Source organism: Bombus pyrosoma, linkage group LG17, assembly GCF_014825855.1.
Source record: "Bombus pyrosoma isolate SC7728 linkage group LG17, ASM1482585v1, whole genome shotgun sequence".
NCBI lineage: Eukaryota > Metazoa > Arthropoda > Insecta > Hymenoptera > Apidae > Bombus > Bombus pyrosoma.
The window spans coordinates 730,138-744,222 of record NC_057786.1 but is presented as its reverse complement, the minus strand read 5'-3'; the positions used below and the strand labels follow the sequence as shown (position 1 = coordinate 744,222).

General features: G+C 30.1%; 1 protein-coding gene across 5 annotated transcripts; it reads left to right on the top strand.

The window, feature by feature from the left end:
- The first annotated feature begins 5,927 nt into the window (after positions 1-5,927).
- LOC122577146 (extended synaptotagmin-2) lies at positions 5,928-13,986 on the top strand. Of its 5 annotated transcripts, none has more exons than XM_043748286.1 (17): positions 5,928-6,077; positions 7,009-7,477; positions 7,550-7,690; positions 7,779-7,855; positions 7,927-7,993; positions 8,076-8,221; positions 8,298-8,418; positions 8,508-8,678; positions 9,988-10,088; positions 11,303-11,351; positions 11,422-11,511; positions 11,580-11,666; positions 11,741-11,899; positions 11,976-12,128; positions 12,211-12,325; positions 12,406-12,694; positions 12,774-13,986. In XM_043748286.1, exons 2-17 carry the CDS (start codon positions 7,145-7,147, stop codon positions 13,099-13,101), a joined length of 2,427 nt encoding a protein of 808 aa, XP_043604221.1. In that variant the 5' UTR covers positions 5,928-6,077; positions 7,009-7,144; the 3' UTR covers positions 13,102-13,986. The 5 variants fall into 5 exon arrangements, with proteins under 5 accessions (XP_043604221.1, XP_043604224.1, XP_043604220.1 ...); XM_043748289.1 differs by lacking the exon at positions 9,988-10,088 and adding an exon at positions 10,669-10,763 and having other exon boundaries at positions 5,954-6,106; XM_043748285.1 differs by having other exon boundaries at positions 5,954-6,106.
- The last annotated feature ends 99 nt before the right edge of the window (positions 13,987-14,085 follow it).

Below are 14,085 nucleotides of genomic sequence, written 5' to 3'. Positions count from 1 at the left end.
TCCTCTTTTAATTATTTTGTTAATTCACATTATTTCACTTTCCAGTCGTTCGTTCATATTGATATTATTTGAGATATCGTTAAAATGCCATATGTACAATTTATATTTCCTACAAGTTAATCAATCTGGAACATACTCATTTATTGGATTAGTACTTAAAAAAAATACACCTGGAAGGAAGACGTATTAGACACAAGAAAATATCAAATTATCAAGACACGAATTTGAATCTAAAAATCTGAATCTAAAAATCTGAATTAAAAAGTTTGAATTTAAATTTGGCTTGGATTTAAAATTGAATTGAAGTACAAAGATGAAGAAAGAACCGATAAAAATCACATGATTTATTTCNAATCATAAACACTCTAGTAATAAGGGGCGCTGAAAAAGAAATGACTCTACAAGCCAGAAGGGCCATCAAAGTATCCACTCGATGTAACCGAACAACCGTGAGTGGAATATCCATTTCATTTCGCAACTCTAATTTACTATACATAGCTATAAAACAGAAATTTCTCAAAGCAAATCGCGACGAGTGCTTTCTTACTTTTGCAATGTTAATTAATTTACTATTGACAAGAAAGAAAAGAAAAGAAAACAGAAAATTCCCGTGTGAATTATTTACGCAACACTAATAATTATTACTCTATGCACTCAGATTTATATGTTCGCAACACTAATAAGGGCCCAGTGTAGCCATATAGCAGGCTACTCATGAAACTGCATCTGATGATCCAGGAGCGGGAACGTGCTTCCACAGTTCAGTGGAAGAAGATTGGGCATAATATAGGCGCAACGCTACTTTGAAAAACGCGATCGTTCATCAACGCAACTCTAACTAGAAAGCTAATTAAAGTAATCGCGATAAAATACCGAAACACTAATTCTCAAAACAAAAATAAAATTAATATTCATATAAGAAGAAAAAGCTATTTCAAATATCGTACTAAAACAAATTGCAATACTGTAAAATTAATGAAACGTTAACACTTATAAATATAACATTAAACGAAGGGGAAAGCTTTAAAGTATACAAGAAAAACTCTAATATGTATTAACTCTCTAAAAAATTCCGACAATTTATAACAAAAATTGCTAAAGACAATCGCGATATCGTAATTCGCAACACTAAAATAAACGCGAATATCTTTCTTTCGCAACGCTAATTCAAACCGTAATCAGCACCTCGCGACACTAATAAAAAGCCACGAAACTTTCCGCAACTCTAATTCAAACCGTATTTAATTTCTCGCAATACTAATAAAAAAATCCGCGGTTTGCCCAATGTGGTGGAGGGCCGACATATAGATCGGCCAAGATAAAAAAAACTACAACTACAACTACTAAAAGCGAGCATAGTGACAAAGTAGTAACGAGAATGACTTTCCATCCTCTGGATTACCCAGAGAATGGAACAGGCCATTAGTAGTTGCCCTCTTCTACGACAATTTGTCGGGCCACTTCGGCTTATAGCCTCTTCTTTCTTCGGGCGCGATGCCCGCTGAAACTTAAATCTAGCTCGAGACTTTCTAATCGGAAAACAAAAAATAACTTATAAAGGTGAAATAAAAATATAAATCGCGGAAGCTAATTCAAGTGCGCATGGACGACCAACGATCGTAGCGATCGCCGTCCGTTTGCATGTGCGTGCTCGAGCGATAAACGTTCGTTTCGGAACCTCCATTCGCGACCACGACCGCGATATTCGAAAAGTCGATAGGCAAAGCTCAAGACAAATGGTATGCTCCATTCGTGATGTCAGCTTCACCGTCGATTTTTCAAATGAAATTTCCTGAAACAGGTTGGACACGCGAAAACGCGCCTACCCGACGAAAGACTGTGCCAACCTGCCCGGCCCTACCTACTTATAGTTAACACTCATACCAGAAAATAGACTACCTATCCTACCCGGGAACCTATATTTAAAATCTGAAAAATAGCAAAACAAGCACACCAACACATTCACTCCACGGTTCTCACACATAACCCGGGCGCAAAAGGCCTACACTAGAGAGACGTCCCGGGACGCCTCCGACACCCGAGTTCCGCACACAACATTCACACTCTAATGTACATACCATTTCCCTGAAATCGACTGACGATGGCTAACGGCCATTGCGTAAAAGTATCATGTACATTTGTATTTCAATTTTAATCAAATATTCATAATCGCATATATAATATAATCATGTATATATCATCCAAAGATATAATAGATAATTTAATAGATCATTGTATCTTAATCAATGTAATTATCATTGTAATTTAATACGTACGTTCATATTACTATTTATAATGCATTGTACGTATATAGTAGCATTGTTATTGTTAATCGTAATTGGATTCACATATCTGTGAAAATTGTAACGAATAGTAAAATCGACGCAATTCCACAGCCTAACCACACACACACACAGTGGAAAATACGTCGTGCACGACACACTAACGCAACGTCAGTCGCTAAAAAGTTATTAAGCTTATCAACTAGTCATCATGCTCATTGCCTTTCTCCCACTCAAGTAGCACCTGGGCACGTAAATGGGGTCCTGGCAATGAACATGGAAAGGGTTAAATCTGAAAATCCTATGCTAAAAGTATGATTAACAATTATATTTTGCATCTAAGCGGATAATAAATCTCAAATTTGATCTCAATTTTAATAATTTAATTAAATTACAAATTATTAAATAAATTTAATTAACAAATAAATATTACTTTATTCTTCATTTTATTTTATTAATTTGCAAATAATATATGTATCAATGATTATTGACATATTAACTGAATATTAAATAGAAATATCCTCAGGCGATTTCTTTATCAAAACATATTTTTGAAACACAAAGAAACATTCAAAACTTGTTTTGATTCTGAAATCTGCCTCTCGCGAGGTGTCATCTTGCACATGAAATTTGATACATTTTAACGGACAGACAAAATTAAACTTTACTCGTGCTTTCATATTTCACATTTAACGGAAATTATGCTGAATATAAAACTCAAATAATAAATTTGTTCTATGCTATCGTAAAATAGAAGATAAAGATTAAATCTAATCATCATAAGCATTAAAATAATTTTGATAATAATTTAAATTTTCATAGTAACGAAGTCTGAGGGAATCAGACTTCTCCACTATAAAGTAGTTCAACGAAATCAATATGTTTGTACAGACATTTAAGATTCATAGTTACATTAAATATACATCATTTGATTATATAAATAGTCATAACGAATATGTATCATTTGTAATTTTCAATCGTATATACATACACATTAGCAAAACATTATGTGCTTCGTACAAATTCCTTATATTGTAATATATAAATGTTACATTCATACATTAATGCATTATTTTTCAATATTTAAAACCGCGATGTGCAAGAAAACCTATCCTGAGCTAATAGATAAAACACAGACAAAAAATGTTACTACTCACGGGTATTATACCCGCGGTCACTATGCTCGTCAAAAGTTCTACGTAATACAACTAGTCACCCGTGTCGATTCGGACCTTTCATCCTACGACATGATTGAGTGACCAGAGGAACAAAAATGCATGCGACTCACCATTAGATGCGAAGAACAGGATCGTCGATGCTCTGGTAGCCCAGGAAAAGTAATCGTGAAGGCCGTCATCATCAAGGAGAAGCCATGCAATTTCATAGAAGAAATAAAGACTGAAAGAGAACTGTAACAAAACATGGAATGTTATAATTTGTTCTTAGAGACAATGTTGATTATTTGAAAAATTTGAAATAATGAAAGATTAATCTCTATTAATTTTTATAAAAATTTTAATGGCAATATACAATTCAGAAACGACAAATTTAAACTTGTCAACTTTTCAATCAGATTCTATTTTTTAATTAATAATAATTATCGTAAAATATAAGGAATAAGAATTAAATGTAGCACAAAGTAAAATGTTACTTACATTTTTGGCTTCTGAAGCACCCTAGGAGGTCCTTTTCGAAGAACAGCAAGAAGAGGAAGGAGTGGCATACCTTTAACACTACTCTACTACCGAAAGCGAATGTTTAAAGAAAAGATATATAAAAAAGAAAAATAAAAAACTAGTGACGCGTCCGCACAAGCAATAATCGGCGAAAACACTGACTCTAATTTCACGAGTGATCATTATAATTAAATTTAATGAAAGCTATGATGCTCTAAAGAATATTAAAAATAATATAACGAGCAAACACTGACTCTACCGATCGCATTGCGCGCGATCGCAAAAATTCTCTGTAAAGAAACTTTATTAGAGGGAAAGGGGAAGGGAAAGAAGTAAAACGTTCTGTATCTTTTTTTGCATCATCGGTTTTCTTCTTCCTATCGAGTGTTTATTTATGAAAATACTGCTTTTTCAAAACTATGAACTAATTATTATTTATTTAGCACACACAACAAAATATCATATTATTAAGAATATAAAATCTGCTGTTATATTATATTAGTTATACACTATAAAATACTTCGTAATACATATCAAATCTCTATGAATATTGAATATAATGCACCCAATTTCCAAAAATTCTAACTCTAAATGTCCGTTATTAGAATTTCAAATGTACTTCGCAATAATCAAATATGGCGTACCTTTCTTTTTAGTTAAACATATCTGCGCAATAAGCAAAAAACACGATGCGCAGAAAATATTCAAACCTATCTGCGATAGTATCTCTTTCCGAAAATAATAAAAATTATTGAAAAGAAATGAAATGATAATATTATTATAGAAAATTCGCTATAATGCAGCAAAAAGTTATTTTAATTTCTCATTTAAATAGAATCTTAGAGAATCTACGTTAATGTTAAACAATAAAGCAATTCGTCTGATTCGATTGCAATAGAAAAATAATTTAATATATCCAAAGTAAAAAGAAGTGATTAATCTCACTTATCTTCACCTTGGTACTCTTAATAAATGATAAAATACTAAAAAAATATTACCCAATAAAAAAAAGAAACAAACGTATAAATTATAAATACGTCTACCTTTATTAGAAAAAATTAAGTGTTACCATATCTGCATGAACAGCTATCGGACTGATTGTAAATCACCGTCCTTTCGAATTTGATGCCTCCGGGTTTTTCTCGCAATAAAGCAATTATCTGCACAAAAATGGACCAAGACAATGGACCAAGATATTAAAATATATGTATAGAAAGAACAAATTATATCAAAGGGAAGCAATAATCAAGGCATTATATAAATTGTACTAAATTATGAATATAAGGTGAAAGAAAGTAAGATACTCACCGTTTTGAAGCAATGACTTGATGTTGCATATTGAATTTTCCACATTTACGACAAACTTTCAGCAGATGCTTCCTTCTTCCAACATGTCACCGCGCGAAATGCTGTAATTTCAAATTTTTATTTAAAAATATACCATCAGAGTGCGCTTGGTTCAGGAACGTATCACGTTCCATTAGTACCCGCATACTACCTGGATTTACTTGAAATTTATTGCAGTATTCGTTTGTTTATATGGAAATACAGTAAATCATGTTAACATATTGCGGACTAATCGTTTTATTACTTAGTTATACCCAGGATATAGTAAGGATATAGTTAAATTATTTTTCTCTAAACGACAACAATGGATGACAACAAGAATTTTCGTGATCAACCTCAAGAATTATTAATAAACACAAGAGTTCTCACGGACGTGATCCGTCTGCAATATGTTAAAATTATGAATATAGAACTACTTAAATTAAGATTTTCACCGTTTTGAAGCAATGACATGTCGATGTGTATTGACTTTTCCAAATTTATGACACGATGAATTCTCTGCTTCCACTTTTCAATACGACGCCCCGCGAACTAATGTAATTTCAAATTTTAATTTCTATTTCTGCCACCAGACTGCAGCTAACTCAGGTACGATACTATAGCACAATCCGAGTACAATATAGTCAGGCGTTTTAGAGGTACTACTTCAAGAATTTCCTCACTATAATAATTGATTAGTCCTCGAAAACATTTGATACTCTTTGAAGCAAATTGGGGAGCATTGTCGCTTTCAATTGTGCTCATATGAACAATGGCTACATAATCATACAGAGTACGTGAATACACGGTTTTATTATAAGTGTAAGCAAATTGTACAATAAGAATACCAATTTTTAACAATATTAACAACGCTTGCACATAATTAGAAATTCGCACATTTTTTCATCTACTTACACACATTTATGCTTAATTTTAAGTTATAAATAACAATATGTATAATATAGAATTTGTACTTATAAGTGCCTACTTTATGAAATAAAATTGTATTATATATAATATATTATTTATTGTTGTATATGCTTCCATATTATTTGAATATATTTTTAACGTTTAATATGTGCTTTAATCATTCTGGCTACCAACGATGACTCATTTTCCGCGGAAGTATCAAGCTAGACCGATAACATCTTGCGTGTACGATTAGACAAAGATTGAGTCACAATTAATTTCGTTCACTTTACTATTTTAAAAAAATCGCAATGTCTTTTACTTCTTATTTTACATGCTTTATATAAATATATCTGAGTTTATCATTGTTATCAACTGAACTACTATAATTAACACTTACAGCTACTTGTAATCAAGTATGTATACTTCATAATATCAGATACAGTAATCATAATAATAGAATACAAGTTTTGATATTAATCATAATTTAGATTATAATCTACTAATTCTTTTACGATTAAGATTAAAATTACAAAAGCTGTAGATTAAATTTAAATGTGATTCAAACACGAATATAATTTTATTCTTACCACAATTAATTTTCTTACTATATGTATATTTCCATCTTTCTCTTTTTTAATGAATATTAATTCGTACAATAAATGTTTACGAAAAGTTTTGTGATATTTAGACTTAATTAAATAGCATAATTGGAATAAAATTATTTTAATTTTATTTCATGGTTGTATTATATTACAAATTGTTTGAATAAATTTTATCACGATTTTATATAAATAAGTGTTTCATTCTTGCAGGAAAAATATAGATAAAATAATTAACTGGGAGCTAAGGAAATTTACCTTTTATATACATAACAAAAAGTTATGTAAATATCTATAAAAGTATAATAAGTTACATATTAAATAAAAATTTAGTTACTATTTAATACAAATGGAAGGTAACTGTGAAGACAATAAAGTATCTAAGCCAAATCCTTGGCCATACATGAATGTGGGTTCATTGACCATATCATTTTTGACTAAATTGGCAACTGTTGGTTTTATTTGGAGCTGGGGATATCTAAACTTAAATGTAGCATGGTTAATTGCACCAATTGCTTTGGTAGCATGGAAAACAGAACGCAGGAAAGACAACGAATTAAAAGCAATTACTGCCCAAGCTAGTGTTATGGCTAAAGAAAAAGAACTAATAATGAGTCGATTGGATGAATTACCTTCTTGGGTTTACTTTCCTGATTTTGATAGAGCTGAATGGTTAAATAAAGTATGAAATATCTTGATATATCATTTTAATACTTTAAATTATTAATATATAATATTTCCTTCATATTCTAAGGTTTTGTACAAAATTTGGCCAAGTATAAATCAATTTGCTCGTGAACTTTGTAAACAAAGTATAGAACCTGCTATAGTAGAAAAATTAGGAGAATATAAGGTAAAGGGATTTCAATTCGAAAGGCTGGTCTTAGGTCGTATTGTAAGTACACATTTATATTCACAATAGTTATCTTTATTTTTATTATAAATATATCAATATTACAACTAATCCTTATATTTTATTGCAGCCTTTAAAAATTTATGGTATCAAAGCATATGATAAAAATACTTCGAGGAATGAAGTCATTGTGGATGCAGATATTATGTATGTATTAATTATTTGTGTGATTTTTATTAACTTCTATATAATTTATTTCTAATTATTTAATTTTATAGATATGCTGGTGATTGTGACATTACTTTCTCGGTTGGAAATATAAAAGGTGGTATTAGGGATTTTCAGGTAAATACTATTAAAAGATATATGTTTGATAATATATACCGTTTACAAGATTTACTAATTTATATACACAATTAATTTTTAGATTCGCGGAATAATGAGAATAGTTATGAAACCACTATTACCTGCAATTCCTATAGTTGGAGGTGTGCAAGCATTTTTTTTAAATCCACCAGCTATTAATTTTAATTTAGTTGGAGTCGCGGATGTTCTCGACTTACCTGGATTTAAGTAAGAAAAGTTTAGCAATAAATAAATTTATGGTTTATCTCTTGAAAAGAATAATTAATTAAATATTTTTTAATAGCGAAATTTTAAGGAAGACGATAGTGGAACAAATAGCAGCCTTTGTAGTATTACCAAATAAAATTGTTATACCATTGAGCGAGGCAGTGCCAATTGAATCGTTAAAAATACCAGAGCCTGAAGTAAACTTTCCATTTACAATACTTAATATCTAGATGTTAATTGCTGATGCTCAATCGTTCAGCATAATATAATTATATTTCTTTCTTAGGGTGTTTTAAGAATTCATGTAGTAGAAGCAAAACACCTTATGAAAAAGGATATAGGAATGTTGGGTAAAGGTAAATCTGATCCATATGCCATTATAAATATTGGAGCACAAGAATTTAAAACAAAGACTATAGATAATACTGTGAATCCAAAATGGGATTTCTGGTGTGAGGTATGCATAATATCTTTTTTTAAGAAATCAAATATTGATAATATTTTATGCATGTGCTTTGCTATAATATTTTTTTGTAAGTCCTTTGAAATTTCAAGCACATCGACTTTTATGTGGTAAGAAATATTATTTTTTAGATAGACAGAAGCACATGATATACAATAGTAGACATGTATTATCAAAAAACATTAGACAGAACATTTTGAAATTTCTTCATATTATTTTTGTTCTTTGTTCATATTATGATTCATCGTCATCATATCTATAATTTATTATTTTATTATCTTTTTTATACGTTTACAATCCCGTCTCAGTCAGATGTAAGATGTAAGATGTTGCTGATCTAACACATCAATGCTTTTTCCTAATAAATCAATAAACTATAATCATTTCTACATTTATATGTATAAATTTGCTTGGAATTGTTTGCTTAGAAGTAGATATAAAATAATTCATGGATAGATCGGAAGCATCTTAGTCCGTATCAGTCTAATTTAATTTCGTATTTTGGTATGTATGTATGTATGTGATGTGCGATGTGTTATGTGGGATTAGTGTGCCGTGACGTCAGCCATCGCTCAACAAATGACTGTGCTGTTATGGGACTATGATGACACCAAAGGAGATGAAAGTCTTGGAAGGTATGGGAATAAAGTAACATATATTTTCATTTTTTTTTTTCAATTTTATGCTCAAGGTAAGCTGTATTATAAAAGCTAATGAAAAATTGCTTTAATCGTACTTGTTACGTTTCCTATTCAATTATAACTGAAGATAATTACTATTTAATTTATCATTTAATTATCATCTATATGTTTTTATTGTATATTTTGATCATGTATTATTGTATATTAGATCACATCACATATTAAGAGTATTACTGCCATATTTACAAATTAGAAGCATGTTGGTGCTGCATTATGGTATTTTAGCATTTACAATTTTTGGTTTATGAGTGGTGTTTGAATGTGTGTTAGTTTACTGTGTCAGCAATCACTTAATGCTTACTATAATGTGCAATAATAAATCTGTAATAATGTCTTTTAGTATTAGAATAAAATAAAATATTTTACTTTAACAACATTAATTATTTTATGTTTTGTTTAATTTAATTTAATTATTTGTTGTTTAAATTAAAATTTTTTATTTTGATTATATTCATAGTCATCCTATGTGGCACATATTTAATCAAAATGATATATATAGTACATTTCTATTTTATACATGAGAGATTTAGAAAAACAATATTTTTGTCTATAGTAGTTTATGTGTATCATAGCATTTTTACATTATGATTATATTGGTACAGGCCGTGGTCTGCTCATGTCTAATGCAGAATATTATGGTGTTTCTTTGGGATAGGGATGTAGTAACCATCCCGGGTATTCAATATGGTGACTTCCTTGGCAGGTAGTAGGTGCATTTATAGTATAATATTTAATAATTTAACAAAAATAGTGAACTTTAATTAACTGAAATTATTGCCTTACTTGTTATAGATCTTTCTTCTCTCCCTGCTAATATGAGTCTTGTATGTTAATATAATTTTCTTTTGAATAATTTATAAATTTATTCAACTTTAAATAGCAACAATATGCTGTGCTATGATATACTTACAATGTGTGCCATACATATGTATTTGGTGTGTTTACTTTTATCAAGTGTCATGATCATATAACAGTTTTTATGATTTGCATTAATTAAAGTTTTCTTTCTATTCTTTTTTTCATAATCATAATTAGGAGTCATTCTATGACATTATTATATTATTTCATTTATTTTGCATTTCGTATTTGCATTATTTAGTATCTGTATGATATAAATTACTTTCCTGAGTTTTTTTTACATATATACATATTAGTCAATCTTGTAATGGTAATATCTTCTAATTTTGAAAACTTGCTTTTAATTGTATTTACTAATTTTATGGGAGTGATTAGGTGACTGCATTTGATAAAATAAAAAACTAAACTAGATTGTGTGATGGCAGTTTATAGTGGAAAAGAGCTTGGGAGCCTATTACAACACGGTGGCTGCCCACCTTTTTGACAAAGACAACGCTGGTCAAGATGATCCACTTGGCAGGTATTGCTACTTGTAGCAAGTACAGGCATAGAATGTATTTGAAATATTTTTTACAGTTAGCTTAGAAGAACGTTCCTTATTTAAAAAATTGTAAAGTTGTACTGTCATTATGGTGCATGTTACTGAAAAAGATGTTTAAGAAGACATGGTAAATTTATATTATAAGAATAGTGCAAAATATATGTGCCCTTTGCAATTACAGTAAAATGACAATTTCTGTCACCACATTACTCTTTTCATTTCAATTATTGTTTTCTTTTTTTAGAAATCAGTTTTCTTATACAATAAGGTACTGCTTATATGATTATGAATATATAATATACAGGAATTTATTGCTTATTTGTGAAATGAATGTTAGAAATTTATAATGTATGCTGTAATTGCATGACTGCTTTATAATATACATAAACTAAATTTCATAAATATACTAATCATCAATCATCTGTATAATTACCATTGTAAACAAAATAGTAGCTAATTTCCTATACTTTAAGTAAAATATATAAATAACTAAATGCACTTATTTTACCACAATGTAGGGCTACTATTGAAGTTAGTAGAGTGAAAAAGAAGGGAAATATTGATACAGTAAGTATAAAAAACAGTAGCATTAAGGTAGTAATAAATTTTCAATAATGATAAAAACATTACCTTCTAGTGGATTTCATTGGAACAAGCAAAACATGGTATGGTTCATTTACGTTTAACATGGCTTCAACTTTCAAAAAATGTTGCAGATTTGCAAGCTGTATGTATTTTTAACAGAACGTAAATATTTATATAGAGTTTATAAAATAATATTATAAATGTATGTAGGCATTAATTGAAACTCAAGAACTCAGAATAACATCAATGAGTACAGCTCTTCTTATACTTTATGTTGACTCGGCAAGAAATTTACCAGTAAGCATAATTGATCGATTTTAAAATAATAGATTTCTGTTTAAGAAAAGCGAATTAAAATTATTGAATTACAGTGTATTCGAGGTAATAAACAGCCTGATGTTTATCTTGAAGCAAGTGTTGGTGGAAGCACGAAAAGAACAGCTACTATATTACGTTCTTGCGATCCAGTGTGGGAACAAGGTTTTACCTTTTTAGTGAGCAATCCACAAACTGGGGTTTTACATATAAAGGTTATTTATTATTTTCAAAAATATTTTCTTTTTACACCCTGTGTAAATTTTACACTTTATTTATCTTAATTTTTAGATCACAGATGAAAAGACCGGTGTCATAGTGGGAGAAATGAGTCACAATATTTCTTTACTTTTAAAACAGAATAATCTTGAAATTACACAACAGCCTTATGATCTGCAAATGGCTGAAGTTGATAGCAAATTAATATTATCCATGTCACTAAATGTACAAACTCCTTGAACTTTTTATATTAATACATTTGTAAGCAATAATTACATTGTATTTATGCACTTAATTTCATTTGCAGATTTTGAAATACGAAGAACCTGAGCCTACTTCAGAAGAAGATGACGACGATCACGATATTAATCAATTGAATAAAAGAATCGAACGCCAAGAATCAAATATCAGCACGACTAGTCGTAAATCTATCAATAATTACTTATATTTCAATGAGATTTAATAATCTTATATAATTTTATAATTCTACAATCCTTTCTAGTTCCAGCTAGTCCATTGAAAAGACAACCTTCAAAAGAGTCAGTTAAGAGTTTAACACAGAGTACTGGATCTGCTGCCGTAATTGTACCTGAAGAATCAGGTACAGCAGAGGAGGAATTAATCGTCATTGCTACTGATCAATCTTCTGCTCCTGTTGGAGATCAACAGTTATTTCATAGGAATCCAAACATGACATCATCCGCGGGTGAAGCTAAACTAGGTCGAATACAACTGTCTCTACGTTATAGTGTACAAAGACAGAAGCTTATAATCGTTGTACACAAAATAGCGTACGTAATTTAACAATGTGAAATGTAATTTAACAATGTGACATTTAACAGAGTGTTAACGAACTTTTTACTGTTACAGTAACTTACCTCTACCACAAAATGATCCGTATAACATACCAGATCCATATGTAAAGTTGTATCTTCTACCTGACCGTCATAAGGAAACGAAACGTAAAACAGCAGTAATAAAGGATAATTGTAATCCAATATTCGATGAACAATTCGAGTATGTTGTTTCTCAAGCTGATTTAAACAGTCGCACATTGGAAGTATCTGTATGTACTCAAAAGGGTTGGTTGTCGACCGGAAGCAACGTAATGGGCCAACTTTATTTAAGTTTGGCCGAAATTGATGTCACAAAATCGTCCACAAGCTGGTACGATATACAACCAGAGACTAAAGACTAGAAGTTCAAGAAAAGCAAGTGGAGATTTGAACAGTTGTTTATATGTTTCCGAAGACAATCTGTTGAATTTCCACGATGCGAGTTTTCGAAACGTTGACGTCATGACGATCATCCTATGAAGAGTAGAAAATTTTCGGAAGGGTTTAACCGATATGAAAGTTCTGAGAAAGTGTCAATGAGTACGTCTATTATCTATTTATACTTGGACCGTCCACTGTCGTAAAACTTGTTTAATTTTGTAGTTACCGCGTGCGTGCGCGCCTTTTCCTTTTATGTTACGTTATCTACGCTTATAGAATATTTTCGTCGCTAACAAGTGCCAGTAAAACAATTTATTGTTGCTAGAATCTGTATAATATACGTGCGATAATAACATTATGCATATTACGACTATACGCATAATACAACATCTGTTATTAATTAAACATGACTTAATCTTTTTGCACAGAGGTTTATTAATAGGGTGCTTTAAATTATGTTTGATCAATGGATGTTTGATTTTGCTTCTATTACGCTTAACTTCTTATAGAATCTATTACCTCAGTTACTACATACTTGTGATTTATTTACCATTGATGCATTTATATCACTTGAATAACGAGTTACCAATTAAATAGTATCATGATCTGTACATCATGCTCTTAAATAACAAAATTAATAACAAATTATAGACAGCAGTATCGTTCAAAACTCATCATTAACATAGGTTATTACGAATCAAACTAATATATAATATATACGTGTTATTATATTTATACCAGAGTTTTTGCTATATTGTATATTGCTATATATTATATAAATTTATGTTTCTGCATATACTGGTATAAAATGTTACCAGTGTAATATTGCAAATTGTTGATGATAATAAAATATAAATATATATATATATTAAAGCTGTAAGTACCTCAAAGTTCTTCTTTTCTCCTGATGAAATCAACTGAAGTATCTCCAAGGAAACACAACAATGGCAAATAGCAGTAACGTG